General features: G+C 41.3%; 1 protein-coding gene across 7 annotated transcripts in view; it reads right to left on the bottom strand.

Annotated features, from left to right (window-relative positions):
• ANO5 (anoctamin 5) overlaps positions 1-19,436 on the bottom strand; it is a 321,868-nt gene that overhangs the window by 224,732 nt on the left and 77,700 nt on the right. For 5 of the 7 annotated variants that reach the window (XM_069221940.1, XM_069221943.1, XM_069221942.1 and 2 more), the window contains one exon: positions 5,298-5,368. In XM_069221940.1, coding sequence (XP_069078041.1) covers positions 5,298-5,368 — 71 coding nt within the window. Of the gene's footprint in view, positions 1-3,239; positions 3,288-5,297; positions 5,369-19,436 lie in introns of all 7 variants that reach the window. The other 2 variants (XM_069221939.1, XM_069221941.1) reach the window with 1 other exon arrangement.

Here is a 19,436-nt window from a genome sequence, read left to right as displayed (position 1 = left end):
CCATTTTTTTTTTAAAATCAAATGTTGTCCTCTTTGTTGTTTAAAATTGTTTTATGGAAGGCACCGCATAGCAGAAATTCTGGTCTTGCATTGCACAGAAAAGCAAACTGTTTTGGGGTGAAAAAGAAACTCTGTTGAGACGACATTTTCAATGAGTTCATTTTCTACCGAACCACCACATTTCGGCAGCTGCATGATCATTAACAGTGCTGCGGAAGATAGGAGAATGTGATGGACAGGGATGTCATCTGTTCAATGTATGTTGAAGACTCCAGGGAAGCTGTAGAGCATGTGGCACTCACAACTCCCTTGCTTTTGCGCCACGTTGTGCCTGTGTTGACTCGATTTGATAACTTAGCGCGCCTTCTGTTATTAGGAGAGGTACGTGATAGACTACCTTCTATGGTTTTTGCCATTCTGATTTATTGACACCATTGGTGCAAACATTTCCAGAGGATAGAAGGATCATAAGATCTCCCATATCAACCGTCTCCAGCACAGATGAGCTTGAAAATGTAACACATAGGGCATCCAAATCAACCACTCTGATGCTGGCAAGCTACAGTTTTTTTTACTGTAGACCAGAAGAAAACAAGAAAGAATAATATGAAGCAAATATTCATGCCAGTCGATGAATATTATACATATGTGAATGTTCAATTTAGCTTCGATGGTGAAGACGTTTGCAAAAATAGCTTACACAGAAAGACAAAACCCCAAACTACTGGTACTGAACCAAAAATAAATGGTCTCTGTAGACACATCCACCTACTTAACCAAACCCAGTAAGAAGCGGGCAGAGTCTAGAGGTTAAATGTTGCTGTTAGAAACTGTGTCTTAGCATTATGTGGAGCTAGAGAGGGTGTGGGCAGAGTTCAAGCTTGCAGCTCAATAGAGAACCAGGAGCAGCTCATTCTTGATAGCGGAAGAGCATCGCCTCCCTGCTCAGTCAGGCAGTGACAAATAAAATGATAATAAAATAATTTTATTAGCATTTAATTTGTCACTGTCTGAGCCATGCAAGTCTAGGTTGGGGCTAGGTCAGGCATAGAGAAGAGGAGTGGTCAACACTATAAAATGTATTGTCTTAGGACGGCCAAACAGACATAAACACTTACATCTCTGTAATCCAGCTGTGTTGCACAGTCGGGTAGAGAAATGGCACAGGATCTCTGTGCCTCAATGAGCATCAAACCAACATGCTCAGGCCAACCCCGGTGCTGCTCTCATGCTTGGTATAGCATAAGGGCAGCATCTGGATTGGGAGTCTGTGCTTGTGCCTCAGTGACTCCCGGAAGGACTAGCAGCACTGAGGTGGCCGGGAACAGAGCGGCAGTTAAGTTTTTATTTTTGTCCGTTTTTAAAACCACCCCTTCCCCCGACAGTACCTCCTGCCTTTGGCCCCCCTTCCCCACCTCACCAGCCTTCATTGGCAGGAACCGCCACTGTAGAGAACATATTACAGTAAAGAAAATTGTGCATATGAAAGATGAGAATAGCAGGTAACTGTTTAGAAACAGGGGAACATTCAATTTAAAAATGATTAAGGAAAAACAGTAAAAATATAGAGGATATCCATTTGGAAACATAATAAAGGGGTTTAAGGGAGGAACAGCAAGAGGAAAGGAACAATTTGCTCCTTCACAAGTTTTACATGAAAGTAATTAAAACACACTCAAAGAAACATTACAAATATACTGATCAATTTTGATATATGTGTTTTTGAGGCTCCAGAGCTGGATGTAGGATTCACAATGAGAGATACAATAAAATGTTGCCCTCTTCCAAGCAACTCTGAAAAACATTAGATTTACAGATACACAAATGTTCCCGTAATATAGCTCATAGTTTTAAATATTCCAGTAAACAATGAATGCTTTTTGTCATGGCTCTCTAAAATAATGAATTCAAAGTACAAAAGCAAACAAATCCATTTCTAATCATGCTACTATACTCAACACAATGGAAAAACACAAACAGTTCTACCACTATTGTCCCACCAAAACAGTACCCAGTTACATCTTGTCTGAGTAGCATAACTTTGTGACTTTGATGGATAATCATAGAAACAGTATTTAGGCTATTTCATTAAATTATCTTTTGAAAATTGTTAGCTGTCAGTATAATCGCAATAGGTTCCAATGTGCCCACTAATAAGGCAGAGTACAACTAAAGTAATCTTTTATCATTTCTGAAGCAAATCTAACGGGTGAGGGAGGGAACGAGGGAGGGAGGGAGAAAATCAATGAAAATACTTTGAAGTAGTTTGGATTTCCATTGACCAATAGAGACCTACTCTCAGCAAAAGATTTCTGGCTACCAGCTTGATGCCTGCAAGCTCATCCTATGCAAACTCACTGGTTTAGCTTGGAACATTTTGGACTAAATATCTGACAAGTAGACATTGGCTATCATTTTTGTTTTACAAATACAATTCATATTTCTATTTTTTTAAGTTTCTGAATTAAAGTGGTACACTTTAATTATTTCTATACTGCTATTATTTTTTTTTAAATCTCAGAAGCGGAAGTCCTACATTAGGCATCCTCTATTTTTCTTTTGTTTTATGCTCATGTCCTAAGGTTTGCCATAAAATGTTTCTCAACAATTCGCAATACTATTTACATCTATACCACTACAAACAAAAGGAACAGTCTTAGAAAACAAGACATATAAAAAGTATTTGAGTTGCTCTAAATACAGATATGCTACATAATTTATCCATACTGAGTTAACTGTCAACTATATTTATCTAACATCATTAGGTCTAAAGCCTAACTTAGACTTTGGAGCAGAGGATGGGTTAATCTGTCATAAATGTGGTGGATATCCCATCCACTTTTCATTTTTTTTTTTTTTACAAGTACATTATGTCCTATGGCACAGCGGATGGGATATTTGCTACATTTGTGGCAGATAGCCCCTTTACCAAATGTGAAACTGGGACTTAGTAAATCTAATTAAACTGTATATACACTAAGCCTACAAGTGTTGGCCAGAAACCGGGATCAGACTCAGTCTGCGTCTTCGACCAACTTCTTCTTTATGATTGCAGAAGTTGCATGCCACCAACACCAATAAGATGGAAAACTATCACAATGTGACACAATACAACCTATTAATCCTAAAAGGTCACTGCTAAACAAACACAATGATGAACAAGCACATGCACCAACTATCCCTCTACATGAAGATTATCATGCAGTTAAAGACCATTGCATTTGACACCTCCTGCTTACCACTTGTAGATTGGAGAGGAGAAATGAACTCTCAGTGCTGCTTATTCCCTGCCATTGGCATAATGGGAAATATATAAAGGCAGTTAGTGAAAGAAAAAAAGCAAAAGAAGCAGGAAGTTATGTTAGTTCACAACACAAGTCAAAGTTTTTCATGAGCAAACCAAAAGAAGAAAAATAGTGGGTTATTTTTAAAATTTCCGCATAGAAGGGTTGGATAGGATTAAATAAAAACATATTGACAACATTTGCAGCCACAGGCTAACATGTTTGTAATTAGCAGATATTACCATTACAAACATTTAATAAACAAAAAACATAGGGAAATACCTTACAATTTACCATTACACCTTTTTTTAAAATGTATCTTTTGTTTGCATGCCAGGACAGCAAAATAAAACTCTATCATACCACCAATGTGTGAATTTTGTTTGAGAAATTAAAGGTAAATTAGATTTATCTCCTTGGGTAACTGATTGAAAAGAAGTGAAAAATAATGACTTTCAATGAATAGCCACCTTTCCAAAAGTGTCAGTTGTACCTTTTTTATGTTGCATAGCTTTGGACTTCCTCTTTTAAAGGTTTTATCAATTGGACAAGTCAACTTTGATTACTGTGCACTTATAAAATCAGTTGCAAATTGAAATGCAGCCCAATAACGTAAATGGTAGCAGTCACTCTGTGAACCTGCCATCTTCAAGACTAGTCCTGTTTTTACCACAGAGTCAAATATCATATCCATGAGGCACTTATCTTTTGTACTGTCTCTACATCTAGCCAACTATATCACAATACCATTACACTGACACCGGTAGATTGGCACTTAGTACTACATTAATGCCACTCTTTCTGCATAACAGCACATAAACACTGTTAGCATTAGGTGGTCAGAATAAATGTTATGTTTGGGCTATGGTAGCTTAAGGAGGAGGTTTAGGTGTAGTGAAATGGTTATGCTGTGGTTAGTAGCAGTGTTTGGAGGCGAAGGTTGGGCTGGTACCTTAAGTGAGGAATATTTTTAGGTTTTGTGCCACACTTGATTTCATAGGCTGTTCCTCTCATTAACCCTATGGACATTTTTAGTTGTTTTGTTTTCTGCTTCATTTTACCTAACCTTGTTTGCCTATCTTTAAAGGAAGGAATGTTCATCCCCAGTGCCAAACACTTTCTCCACCGTTTGCATACACCTTCAACAAATATGGGAGTGCTACTCTCTTTAATATCGGAGTTCATGCCCACAACACGTATCAGACCTATGGCATACTGAATATACCTTTTCATCACCCATGCTAATCCTAACCTTGCCTACCACAGTTTGATAGCACATGACAAAAACATACTGGTGTGCCACACATTTGGGACACAGACTTACGCATAAGTTTGCATTCAACATGCTGTTTCAGCACCTCTTCATGACATGTTGAGGTAAGTAGGCAACTAAGATTTTAAAGGGCATTAAAATATTAACACGAAAAATGAAACTCCTACATGATCATCATCTCCAGGAGTATAAAATCTGAAAGAGCTGGCATGGAAGATCCAGATGCCAAAGGGATTCAAAACGCTTCATCAAATTAAATTTGAACATCGCGATTACTGTCAAAAATATAGCTTTGGTAGTTTATATCCAACTGTTTCTCCCTAATTACAAAGTTCCACATCACAGTAACCCTTCATTATCCTCAAGTCCTGCATCTTTGTAATAGATCTTGTAATGTTTCCCAAAACCACATTTGTGGTCCTGCTTACTTTTAAGTGCTCGTTGAACATGGACATCCATTCGCTATGTCGTAGCCCACCAGTGAAAATAAAAGCTGTCCTGTGAATGCTGCTATCACTAACATATGAGAATTTGAGCATGGATGTATTATAAATGTGCACCCATCTCATCAGTAAATTACTTTCTAATTCTTGGATATTACTACACAGCAACACAGAACAATTCAGCTAGATGATGGAGAACAGCACGGCGTTATCCAAAACAACCAGTAAAATATTTTGCACTAAACGTCAAGTGCAGAAGATAATAAAATATTCCCAACATTGAATTGTGGGTCTTACCTCTGAGTTTCCAGGAAGTTCGGGGTCTGCTGTTGAGTTATTTTCAAATATTACTCCATTGCTGTCTTCTCCTGTAGTAAAAACAGAATAGAATGTTACCTTAAAATTATCGCATGCACTCTAACTGAATAAAGTTTCATCTTAAACACAGGGTAAATTCGGAATATCTCGATTGTGATTAAAAATATTAAAGTGGGTTAGGCCCAATAATTAATAGTTCCTCATTGTGTGCCTACAAGTTATTTAAAGTTCAGCTCTGAATAAATAAAATCAATATATTCATCTTAACATTTGAGTGAGAAGAAGCTTAAGTTGAGTGGGCAGACATTTTGATCACTCAAGCCAGCTTTGCCTTTCAACACACCAAGGCAACATTTGGTAAAGAAATTGCCACATATTTGTGACACGGAATTGAACATTCTTCTGTGTAAAAACACAATTCGACCTAGCGTTCCACCGCCAGGAAAAATTCTAAAACACCCACCAACAAAATAGAAAGAAACTGACTTTTTATCTCTTTTTAGCATATTATGAATGAAACTACATAGTCTCAATAAAACAGTTCACCACACCAGCCCCAGGGATGGTATCTCTACCTGGCTGGTCGTGTACCCAAACACACCGTGCAAGGAGAGAGCATACACTACCACAGGAAAAAAAAACAACTACACAGTTTCGAACTGAGACAGTACAACACTAAACTACATCAAATTTTAGATAAAAGCGAAAAACAACATTTACTTGAGGCCTTGCCATCACGTGCAGAGTGGACCTGTAAAGACGTTCATACATTTTAAGTAAGCCAAGTAAGATATAGGCAGAAATTGGATGTTATGTTTCGCTGACAGAAATTGTACTTTGGTATTGCGTGGCACTAGGGAGGGTGTAGGCATGTGCACTACCAGAGTTCAGGTTTGAAGATCAATAGATATACATTACAAGAGGGAAAATGGTGCAAATAAATGTCCATATGATGAAGTTTTAAGAGATGGTATCCCTACCTAGTGCTGTCTTAGACTACATTGTGAGATACCATGAAGCCTTTTTCTGAAATATTTTCAGCACTAACAAGTCCTGATGACGTTATCAATTACATTAGCCCAAATTTTTGTTCCAAAAAATTCAACAACGTGTTTTTACAGGGACGTCCGATATTTCACAAACACAATTTTGATTATGAAATTAGCAACACACTCTGTTGGAATTAAACATCAAGTTGTATCATCCTACTGTATCAAATGATTTGGTCAACGTTGTGTATAAACACACATGGTGTAGCATACTCCGCTTTCCCCCTCCTTCTCCCTCTCAGACAAATCTCTCTTTCTTGACGCCATTTACAAATTACACGACCAACTAACCTACTATTTAGCCTTTCAATGTTTTCTGTGCCTCAGCACTGAATTCCAGATTTAAATCAGTCTCTGAATATCCTAACCTCAGGACCACTGATAAAGATCCCCTGAGTTTTACAGCACAAATATTAATTTACTCCTCCTGTCATGTAATCCACCATCTGTGCCGTTATTTGACTAAATGCCTCAAACATTATTAAAATGGTTGCACATATTGACGGCATCAGTTAGGTAGGCCACTTTTAGATGTTGCTTTAAAGCAGAAGTTTTCAAATTGTGGATGGTGATGTGTCTCACTCCAAGGGGCCTTGAGTCTTTAATGAGGGTGGGGTGGGAGTATGGGGGAGAAAGAGCATGACAGGAAGAGAGGAAAAATATGTCTGTGTGCTAGATGTAGCTTCTGTCGCACATAGGAGGCTCTGTGTCCTGCTCTAAAGCACAGCAGATGCTAAAGAAACAAAGTGAGAGCCCACCCCCTCAAGCTCTAGCCTTTGAGCTTGTCACCAGTTAGGAAGCTTAATGCCCTGAAGGGTATTCAAACTTGGGACACATTCATACTTGGGCATAGGAAGCGGTGGTCCATTGTGGAAATTAAGATGTAGCGTGTATGAAGGGAAGAAGGACCAAAGGGTAGGACCGGCAACCATTCTCTCTGAACTCTAACTTCCGTTGTTGCCATTTGGTCTTTGTAACCCACACACATAAAGCCTAATGAAATGTGTTTGTGCATAAAAATATACATAAGAAAGCGACAGACAATATTTATACTGTCACACTACCACCCTACTTTCATTTGAACTATATTAGGCAATATACATAACCACTAATCTAATGGCTAACAGATTTAGGGTCTGATTTAAATATAGGCAAGCCTTTTCCTTGGTGGAGGTCCCGACAGGCAAATTTAAAAATGTCCATCAGGCTGACAGACATTTCTAGCATTCACAGAAACTGTGCATGCATTGTAACTTTGACACCTGACAGTCAAACATGACAGAGCTGTATGACAAATTTACAAAAAAATTTTTAATTTTTTTTTTTTTTTTTTTTTTTTAAACAAAACCCACAATGGGATTTCATTTTTGACAAAAAAGTACCATTTCCACCAGCATATAAATCGGGCCCTTTGTCCTCTCTGCTTTTTACGCTGTAGCATGTGGAAGTCCCTTTAACTCAAGTGTTTCACTAATTTGCCTGTCAACATAATATCTTTCATCCAATAGCTCTCTCAAACATACAAATATACTCATAAATTCCCAACTTCAACGTTAAAATCACCCAAATCTCACCACTACCACTAACTTCAATACTCTCCCTACAATGAAGTACACTAAAATCAGCTAAATGTGAAATGATTATAAGTATGTTAGATGTGCCTAACAATTAAACCAGTAGGAATGAGAAACACATTGAAGGTATCACTCAACCTTTAATGCACTATGCTGGCACTTATCAGCGCTCTCAATTAAGCATTTTTAAAAGGGCTAGAGTTTAAGGCTCACTAATTAAAGTTCTGCAACTCAAAGAGGTGATATTTTCCAAACAGCGTCATTTTCAATTGAATGACAGTGCGGTGAACTTATGTCTAAAGGAGTTAAAACCAAATTGAATATTTAAATGTAATTTAAAGAGGGTAGTAAAAAGGATTCTTCATTATACACACTCACGGTCATCTTCACATTGCTAGCACTGGCCTCACATTTATATGAGGACATACTAGACATCCATTTTAAGGTCTGATATCTTTCTTTATAAAGAAAAATGTATAAACAGATAGCTTAGAAGTGATGATTGGATTTTGGATTGTTGCTTATTATTTGAGTATGGCTCGAACCCCCTCACCTAATAACCCAGTTTCTTACACTTGTGTTCAGTGGTGGGAGCCAGTACTTGTGTCTGTATAGTGTCACTCAGTGATTTGTGTAAAACTAAAAAACCCTAATACTAATAATCGGGCATCAGAGTTGACTTTTCACATTCTCCATGAGGACCCATTTTTCCAAAATAAATTCCTGCCTCATACCACTGGATCTGTAACATTTGTTTGGCATAATAAAAAGATACCTCAGCAACACTGAGGAGTACACTGTGGTGGAGCCGAAGCAGCAGTGGAAGGAGATGGTGCTGCCGGTGACAAAGAGTTCAAAGAAAAAGGTTCTCCAGATAACCATCAGAGCCTGGGAGGAGGCCCACCAGCTGCAATATACAGCACATGAAGAGGTGGAGGAAATTGAGAAGGAGGGAGATGGCCTGCCCACAGGCCACGAGATAGAGCAGTAGCAGGAGGACAACTTGGCTACAGGAATGAGATTTCCTAACAGAGAAGGAAGCAGTGCCAATTTGCACAACCTGTTGCCAAAGGAGTTGAAGGACAGCAGGGATAAAAAGAAGCTCACAATGCAGCTGGACAAACTAAAATTTGAGGCAGAAAGAGAGGAAGCATCTGCAAACAGGGACCTGGAGAATAGGAAGCTCGGCTCTGGAAGAGGAAAAGGCTGAAGCAGCGAGAATCTTGGCAAAGGAGAAGGCTGAGAGGCCCTTGGAAGAAAAAAAAAATATCTTAGCTCATGAGAAGAGTCCGAACGAGTTGCAATTAAAAGCCAAACAGCTCTCGGAGTCCTGCAGCAATGGTGGCAGCAACAATCCAGTGTCAATTGGAAATAAGAGGGTCCACATACCCAAAGACCTGGTGCGAGGTGGGGTGGTATTAGCAAGTGCCTTACTTTATATGAGGTAGCCCTGTGTATGTACATGGCCCCAGAGGAGGACTGGGGGCTAGCTTTTGGAAGCACATGCCAAAAGATGGGAGGGATACCCTGATGTCCACAGAGGTAGCTGACCAGAGGTCCAATGTTCCCATGAAGGCAGCCCTTGTCTGACCATTCTTGGGTAGATTTTGTGGACTACTCCAGTAAGGGTGGGTTAACCTGTAAGAGAAAACATGTTTAGTAACTGCTTTACAGTGTGCTCAACACTGGAGAGACACCAAGCTTTCTGTACCCAGGGTGTTTGCTTAATAGACTGACCTCTGGACTTGTATTAGTGTGTCAAAGAAGGTAGCTGGGAGTGACTCCAAGAAAGGTAGCTCAAGTCCCCCCCACTCCAAGCAGAGTGAAAGGGAGGTCCAAGGGGACACAGGTCCCAGAATAAGGTGGGGGAAAGGGTTCCAATGCCTCTTCAGAGAAAGAAGTGGGGATGTTTCGGTGGGCGGTAGCTTAGGGCACCCCATATCCAACTCTGGTGCTTTGAATGATTCCAGTTAGGAAGCAAGCAGTGGTTTCCTCTCTGTCCTAAGGAACCACCTACTGGTTCAAAGTCTACAGTGGTGACCAGTATGGCCTCAGGGGAAAGTAGCCTTCAGGAGCAGAGGCTAGAACATGCCCCACCCCCCAACCCACAGTTGGGAGACAGACTTAGAAAGTAGGCTAGTAATTTATGAGGGTGGAAGTTATCACTTCCACCAGATCACAGTAAATGGGAGCTATAGATGGAGGTGCAGGAGGTGGAGACTGTCCACAGTGGGAGGACCAGTGGATTGGGGCTGCTAGCTCTGACAGCATGCCAAGACTGGCGTTACCACAGTGCATTTAAAATGCATCCAAGCTAGAGCACAGTGGTGCCCCTGTTAGACGTATAAGTTACTCATATAGGTCTGAGGTGTAAATACACAATGCATCCCACATAGAACATTTAACTTCCACTCCACTGAGCATTTTAGCCTTGTCCACATCATCTGCAATAGTCTTACAGGGCAGTTTAATGGACCAATTGGGTAAAACCAAATTTTACCACTACTATTTTAGGGCCACAGCACACGTCATAGTAGTGTCACAAAGCACATTTCCTAATACCAGCAAATATAGTGTTCAGAAAAAGGCAACAAAATTAGGGTGACCATGCATAAAACACAAATTAGCTACTGACATTATTCCCAATGACTAATTAAGTAAGCTAGAACAAAGGCTACTTTGGTTTGGTTATCAGTAAATGCCATGGGTTTTCAAAGGAAATGCAAGGGACAAATAATTGAGGAACAAGGTAAACCTTTTGGCATCACCAGAAAATCTCTCTCAATTTGCTAAAGTTGTTGCACAGTTGTACTTGTGGGCATGAATTCATACTGCACTCTGCACTTCTGCTAGTAAGTCATGTCCATCGAACTCTCACTGTAATTACTAACCCAACAAAAGTAAAGACCGTATTAAAGTTTCCTTATTATAACATGCTTTCTTCAAAAGCATGTGGTTTGTGTATGTGACCTGCTTTGTGATGTTAGGCCTAATTTGCTTTTCATCATTAAAAGTTGGCTGTCAGCCTCATCCTAACAAATTTCGGGAACAGCTATTCCTACTGTATATAAGATTCAGAACCTAGACCGAGCCAATGGGAGAAGAGGAAGAATTGCTATTATTTTTAAGCACATGTAATCATGCTGCACTTTTCCTGTTGGTGACTTACTTGAGGCTAAAGTTTTAGTTTTTTGCTTATCATTGAATGCCCAACAGTCTGTTGGTGGCTTTTTGAATTATAGGGAACCGGGTCCAGCAGGCTTCTTCTTGAATTCCCTTAATGAGCCAATCTCTTGCGCATGCTTTTGAGCTTTTCGCAATGCACTATAATAGGAAATTTGAATATACTCTTGGGCGCCTCCTCAGACAAAGATACGATCAGTCTTAACAATATTCTGACCCCTCCTGAGGCCTTTAACAAGCAGTCACCAAACCTACACGCATTGGTGACAATACTATCAACCTAATTTTCTCTAATAAGTGCTTTAGCATGTCCAACCCCCTCCCTCTTCCATCAACTGATCCATTTTAGCTGGCAGGCTGCTCCAATGGAGGCGGAGATAAATTTCCACAATCTGGCCCAGAATCTAACTTATTCCAGGGTTTCTAAGGACAGCCTGCTAAGGGCCCTGGAAAATACACTGCCAATTTTTTGGGTCCACTGGATTCAGATGTCTAGGATTTCAATAAGTGGATCCAGGCTTAGGTGGAACAATTATCCACCCTTCCAGAGAGTTGGACAGGTCGAGCTAAGTTCTCTTGCTCCTGGTTCAACGATACCTTGAAGCAGGAGTGAAAAAAATTGTAAAAAGGCAGAAAGAGCTTGGCACAAAAACTACAAATCCAAGGATAAATCTAATTACAAAACAGCACTTAACAATTATTCCACTAAAAGGACATTTTATGAGGGAATTACTGAACCGGCAGGAAATAAAGCCAAAATAATTCTTTAATATAGTAAACACATTTTTCGATCCAGCAGTTTGCCAGCGTAGCAAGGTCCCATCAGCCAAGGGGCACAGCATTGAAGTGGCTGAAATCTTTTCCCTCAGGACAGATGCCAGAAAGTTTGGTTGCCACTTGTCTCATCTGGTAATAGCTGTGCCCTAGTAGGTGTGCCCAAGGGCTCAGCTTTTAGCCCTACTATGTTTAACATCTATATGACCCTTCCAGAGGCATTGGTTAAGTTTTTTTGGGGCAAGATAATTTTGGTTGCCTATGTCACAGCTTGTGTTCTCTTTTTGGAAAGGCAAGTCAGCTGCCAAGAAGCCATTAAACCCTGCTTATCTGCAGTTTTTCAATGGATGAGTTTCTATCAACTGAAGTGAAACTCCCATAAGAGAGAGGTTCTCAGGTTTGGCTACAATTTCAACCTTAACCTGGAAGCACACTGGCTGGACAGGGCCTCCTAGCCCATCCTTCAAGCTGACACACTAAAATATTTGGGTATTATGTTTAATAAACAGCTGACCCTGCATAATCAAATCAACATGGTAATTAGTATGTGTTTTGGTCTTATTTGCACACCAGGGACATTAACAGTGATCCTGGCCTCGATTACGCCCAGGCTGGTTTATGCTAATGTCTTTTATAATGTCTTTGGTGAGCAAATTGCAAACGGTCCAGAATGCAACAGCTCCTCTAGCTCTCAATTTACCTAATTGAGCATCTGTCTAGCTGTATCTGAGGAACCTGCACCTGCTCCCTTTTATTAGGAGGATTCTATTGAAAACCCTTGTTCTTCTGCATAGAGCAATGAACCACTCTGGTTCAGAATACATGTCTTCCAGGATACATCATTATACTCTTTCGAAAATCTTGTGGTCTTCCCGTGGCCACTTGGCCAAAGTTCCCAGGGTCCGGCTAGAAAAGGCAGGAGACAGATTCTTCTCCCTTCTGGGCCCACAAACATGAAATAGGCTTCCTGCTGAACTGCGTTAAATTGAAGGCATGAGATCTTTTAGAAAGTAACTCATGGCTTTTTGCAATTTAGTCTTTCTGTACATTTTCTTACCTTACATTCCGCTAAGTGCTGGGACACTCTTTTTGAGTAGCCATGTGTGTTACAAATTCTGCATTCATTCATTCATATAATACCTATGGCGTCACACTGGAGCCCGGGAAGGTAAGCATTAGGTACAGAGTGGGAGCTTTGCTTTGAGGAAAGTGTGACCACAAACACACACCCCTCCCGGAGGAGCTATGATATGAGAATCTAAATACTACTGAGTATCAATGACGGACACCATAAACAATAGGTATCATCTTATGACACCACATGTGTAAGGTGAATTTCACCATATCACGGATCATGTATTATTTATGCTTTCATTAGAGGTAGTCAAACAAGTAGTGGCACCAGGGAGTCCACCTTGGTCCTCAAGAGAAGCCTAGGTTAAGGCTCCGAAATATGTAAACTAGGAAGTCAGGTACATTACATCCCCCCTTCCGCAGCCCCTTTTTAATCACACCGCCTCCAAGAGATCAATTAAATCATTGGAAATCCTAGGAGACAGGTATTTTTTAACTGAACCACCCCACCTCTCCTAACCCTCCTGTGATTCACATTGACAAGACTACATCAGTGCTCCCACGTATCCCGTACGTCGTAGCACACCCCGCTCCGTAGGGGAATGGGAAGAAACCCAATGAAGAAGCATGCCACCAAGAGGTAACCCTGGTGGGTGAGGGTTTTTTCTAACAGGAAAATCCTTTTTCCTATCGATCCTGTGGTAGTTCTTTTAGCTGGGCCTCATTTGTAATGTCATACTGGAGCTGCAAGGGCCAAGAACTAGTGGTCTTAGCTACTAAAAACAATGAAATCCAAGTTTTGTCTTTGGGGTTTCTGGCTCTGATAAAGAACAAAATTCTTGTTTGACTTAAATTAAGTTGGATTGTAAAGTCTTGTTCTCTGAGCTCATTAAACCATCTATCTGTTGCAATCTGGTTACTATGTCCAGAATTTGAGAAAAGGTAACTTCTGCATCCATCACTCGGGTTCAAATTATAACGTGGGCTAGGAAATCTATTCATTTTGCACTAACTTGATAATAGTCACACTTCCAGGAACCCCTAACAACAACTCAATTAAATGTTGTGATGGTCAGTATTAGACCTGTGGAAAGGTAGACAATGCTAAGAGCCATCTTAGGGCTGATGAGAAGATTTGGCGTGAAACCAGGAGAGAAGTGCTGAGAGGTATCTAGGGATGATACAAGGTAGTTATGATTGACTATTGGGAATTCCCAAACCACTAGCAAGTGCAAGAATATGAGTGACTCCTGCTGGCATGTACTGGAACTGTTTACTAAGGTCCAAGTGTTTGGCCTTCCATTAGCTGTAGGACTTGACTGCCAAAAAGCCCAGCTGACCACTCAGGACTGGATCCTGTAGGAGACATGGTTGGAGAGAGAACTAGAACTTAGAAGCCTAGCAGGAAGACCTAAGGGCTGCAAGAGTGACCAAGAACGTTACCAGCAGACAGACAAAAAGTGGGACATACTAATTTCTTCTGCTTCTGGAGGACTGAACAAGGTGCTGAGGTTCTAGCAGGAAAGAAGCATGCTCGATGAGCAAGAAAACAAGTCTCCTCTCATTTAGAGCTTTTTGCTATGCCGAAAAAAGTTTCAGTAGGACCTCACATTAAAGGTTTAAAGCTGCATGGAGCCCTGCCCAGCTTCATCTTCCTGCCTCATCCCACTGTCACTTGTGGAGTGCAAAAAACAAAAAAGTGTGAGGGTAAAACCTTGACCAGGATGAGGCAGCAAATGTGTCCGAGCAGGGAATGGTCCTTGACAGATACGGGGTTGTGTGTGTGTGTTGTCTATGTGTGTGAATGTAAGTGTGTATGCATGTGTGTGTGGGTGTTTGCATGCCTATATGATTGATGAAGTGAGTGCGTGTTAGAATGTTTTTGTGAATGCGTGTATTGATGCGTGTGAGTAAATGCATTTATGGATGCGTGTGAGTGAACGTGTATGGATGTGTGTGAGTAAATGAGTATATAGATGCGTGTGAGTGAACATGTATGGATGTGTATGAGTGAATACGTGTATGTAAGTGTTGGTGAGTGAGTGTATGCGGGGTCCATTTGGGTGTGAGTGTATGCAGGGAGGAGGAGGGGTTGCAGTACTGGAAGGGGGTTGAGGGATTCTGGTATGGATGGGGGTGGGAGAGTATTGGGATTAAAGGGGGGGTAGGGGAAGTCGTCTGCTAGGGACAGGAAAGAAATGTGTGCTACCACTGCGGAAACCATGGTGAAAAGCCTACTTGTGATACCGCCGGCAGTCTTCAGTGGACCGCCTGGTCAGAGATGCTAATCTCTGGCCTGGCTGTCCAACCGCCCTGGCGGCACAGGCCAACCCGCCACACTCATAATGTGGCAGTCTTCATCGCCGGCCGTCGAGAGTGAGACCGCTACCATGGCCGCCAGGGTCATAATGAGGGCCTAAGTCTCAAGATAAAATCTTTGACCAGTGTGACCCACTTGGCTAACCTGAACTCTGCCTCACCACAGTAAGTAACGTCATGTGACTAGTAGAAACTGACTTTAGCACTTCGTGATTACTGAAGCTTTTTGGCCTCAAAATTTAAATATTAGTCTCTATGGTCCTCTTTACCTACTTCTGATCACAGTGCTTAATTTGAAAATTAAAACATTCCGGCACTCAAAGTCCTTCTATTACACATGCGGCTGCTGCAATCAAAGGTGCGAGCACGGAACGCTAAGGCAACGTAATCCTGAAGCCATCTTGGGCCTCTTTAATCCATTTACAGCCAATCCCTGCCCCTTCAGCTCACTCTTTCAGTTTTCTGTTTTCTCCCATTGTGACGCTTTTTCGTTTTTCTCTTCCCCATTCTTTCACATGTGTGTCTTTTGCTCTCAGGAAAATGTTTGAGGCAGAAAAATAAGCGCCGGCCCTCAAAAATAAGTACCGGAAACAAGAAGCACAAATTAAGCACTGTTTGGTCTCTGCTTATTAGTTTTATCCTCTATTTCTCAAAACATATTTAGGAATTATATTCTGTTTTCTGGCATCTAAAATTGTTAACACTGCATGAACTAGACTCACATTTTTGTGGAATTTACTGGTGGTTGTGTACAGCAATCAGGGGCTGACCAGAGTTTCTCTGTGTTGATACCTAATCTGGGTGTGCCTATTAAGTTGCCATGGAAACTTTCTGAAAAATATTGAACTCAATGAAGAGCAAAAGCACGGCGGAAAGAAAAAGGTCTACAATCAATCTTACAAGAGACAAAATTGAATGATACATAGTGATTGTTGGAAAATGGGTTATTGGTAGGGCAGGTAGGTACCTACACCTAGCAACAAGCCACCAACCTCCACATAGGTACAGTTGGGTCTCAGTAAATTAATCCCAGCTCAACCCTTGGTAGCTTGGTATCGAGCGTCAAGGCTTAACTTAGGAGACAAAGTGTAAAGCATTCAAATATCACAAAACAGTAATTAAATAAAACTCAGGAAACAGTTTAAAAATCCAAAACCAATTTATAAAAATAGTTTATATTTTTATCTTTAAAATGACACAAAAACGATTAAAATCGGTTCAGGGGAACCGGAGATATGAATTTTTAAAGAATTATTACTTTTCTAGCGCTTAGAAACAAAAAGCGCCAATCGGGTCATCTGGTTGCACCTCGACCGGGGCAAAGTCAAACTTTCAGGCCGACCGCGATGGAGCCCTGCTCGGCTACAGGTCGCGGGAGGCCTCGGTTAAAACGTTACCTTCTGACTTAGTCTCTTTTTTGATGTTTTTCTTCCCCGGGACGAACCTGCCAGTTGAATCCGACCTCCTGGAGCCCTTGTCCGGATACGCGAAGTCGGTTTCCTCGGTGGTGATTTTTACCTTCGGACTTAGTCGTTTTTTCGAGATGAAAATCCTTCGACTGGGGTAAACCTGGATCTTGATCCGACGTCCGTGGAGCCCTTCTCGGATTCGATGGCTGGGAGGTCCCGGTCAACTTTTTACCTTCGGACTTAGTCTCTTTTTTGGATGTTTTTCTTTACCGGGACGAACCACGAAGTCAGGCCGGGTCGCGGTTGAGGCAAGCCGGCTAGAATTTCCGCGTCAGGTCGGTCACTTTATGGAGCTTTTTTTAAAAAATTCTCCAATCTTTTCCAAACTTCTGGGGCTTCACCCAGATGTTCTTTTAAGGTTCTTTTGGGGTCCACAGCTCACCCCAAGGGTCCAGAAGTTCTGTGATGGTCCTTGGGGGTGCGGACTTCAACTCCCAGAATGCACCTGGCGCAAACTCCTTTTTGGCCACTGGACAGTGGTCAGCTGGTCGCTTTCTTCAGGAGTTGGTGCAGGGGACTCTGGTTTAGCAATTTTTCACCTGTAGCAAACAGGGAGTCCCTCCTTGAACCAGTTGAAGCCAGGCAAAGTCCTTCTTGTGGTGAAGCCCAAGTGTGCAGCTGGTGCAGTCCTTCTGAGTGCAGGGTCCAGGTGCAGGCCAGGGGTCCAGCAGGGCAGTCCTTCTTCTTCTTTAGTTCCTTTCTTGTTGAATTCTGGAGGGGATCTGAGGTGTGGGTGCAGGTCTGCCAGTTTTATCCTTGCTCCTGGGTGAAAAGCAGGGGGGCCCTGGTTCTCCAATCAGGGACAGGGTCGTCCCCCTGTGATGACCACTTCCTGGGAAGTGTGGCAAAAATCCATCCCAGAAGGCAACAGTCTCTAAAAATCCAACATGGATGAATCTGATTTTTGGAGGTTACATCTGGCTGAGCCCACCCACTGGTGTGGCTAAAAATCATAAACACACCCCTCTCCTGCCCTCTCCTAATCTAATCAAGGGGGCACCTAATTGTCTGGGGTTGCAGGATGTGGGGGTGTTGCTGGGTGCTGCAAATGTCCTTCTCTGCCTTTGAAGACCAGTTTGGCAGCCCTCCCCCTTCCTGCCTCACCATCTGCTGAGGGGAGATTCTCTCCCCCAAGCACATTCCTTTGTGTGAGGCCAGGCCACTTCACACCTAATCAAGGTAGCCTGGCAGAAGCTGCTGCAGGCTGGCCAATCAGAGCACAGCAGCAAAAACAATGCAGAGCTGAAATTGGCAACTTTTTAGGTAAAGTCTAAACTTTTTACCTGAACTAGTTATATTAAATCCAACAACTGGAAGTTGTAGGATTTATTACAACAATTAATTTGATACCAAATTCTTGGTATGCAACATTTAAGGAGACTTTAAAATTTAAAATAAAGTCTGCCCATTCTAGCCTATGAAGGCCATTTACTTCAATGAGGGAAAAACTAATTTGGCTGTTTGTACCTCACCAGGGCTTATAAATCTATTTTTATAAAGTCCCTGCTTATAGTTACATGGCACCCAGCCCTAGGGGCACATAGGGCACACCTTAGGGGTGACTTATATGTAAAAATAAGGTAGTTTAAGACTTTGGAAGTACCTTTAATTCCAAAGTCGAATTTGCATATAACTTTAATTTAAAAGCAGCCAGCAAGGCAGGCCTGCCTTTAAAATGACACTGGGCACCTCAGCAGTGCACCTAGGTGTGCACCACCTATGCTGTGGTCCCTAAACCTACATGCCCTACCATATACTAGGGACTTATAGGTAGGTTAACTTAGCCAATTATAATTAGCCTAATTTGCATATCCATTTTACACAGAGCACAGGCCCTGGGACTGGTTAGCAGTACCCAGGGCACCATCAATGTCAGGAAAACACCAGCAAAAAGAGGAAAATGGGGGCAAAAAGTTATGGGGCCTCTGCAATCAGCCCTGTTTTCTCACAGTGATCAAATGCCACTGAGTTCAATTTGAAATATTTGCTCAATGCCATGGACAATGATCTGCTCTTATATTTGTCTGATGCTTCATAAATAACTCATTTTCTGAGATGCTATACTAATGACTAAATAAACCAGTCGGGTTAGTGTCAGTAGTTAACAGTTCTAATCGAAAAAGTGACTGTGAAAGGTAGATTAAAAAAGTACAAACGATGCAACAAATGAAACAAATCTTCACAGTGTAAGAGTTAATTGACCAAATAAGACAAGTACACAAACACTGGAGGACCTGATATATCACAGTCAAAACACAAAACAGAGGTTTTCACTCACAATGACGTTAAAGTGGCAACTAGAGCAGCAGAGTTTTTACGAATAGTTAAAAACGTGTCGTAATCTTTAAATAAACTATATAGAGATAAACTTTAGTAACATGGCAGTTTTATTAGGCAGTTTGGCATTCCTACCACCCTTTCATTTTTTTCTATAAGAAACGTAGATAGGAAGTAAAATACAAGCATACGAATAAAAACCACAGAGACAACTGAAAGGGAAATGTAAATACTCTATATCAGTGCACTTTAACACTTTGCACTGTAAACACTGGTATTTCAGAAGCTGCTCATCTATCCCTCCTTAGGCACAACGTTATCAGTTTCTGTTTCCTAACAGTCTAAAAATATTTGGACCTAAGCTATTTTAAAGTTATTGCTTCATTGTAGGCTTTACTG

Source organism: Pleurodeles waltl, chromosome 3_1 (genome assembly GCF_031143425.1).
Source record: "Pleurodeles waltl isolate 20211129_DDA chromosome 3_1, aPleWal1.hap1.20221129, whole genome shotgun sequence".
NCBI classification, from domain to species: domain Eukaryota; kingdom Metazoa; phylum Chordata; class Amphibia; order Caudata; family Salamandridae; genus Pleurodeles; species Pleurodeles waltl.
Note: the sequence above shows the minus strand (reverse complement) of the source record. Positions and strands in the feature narration are given on the sequence as shown.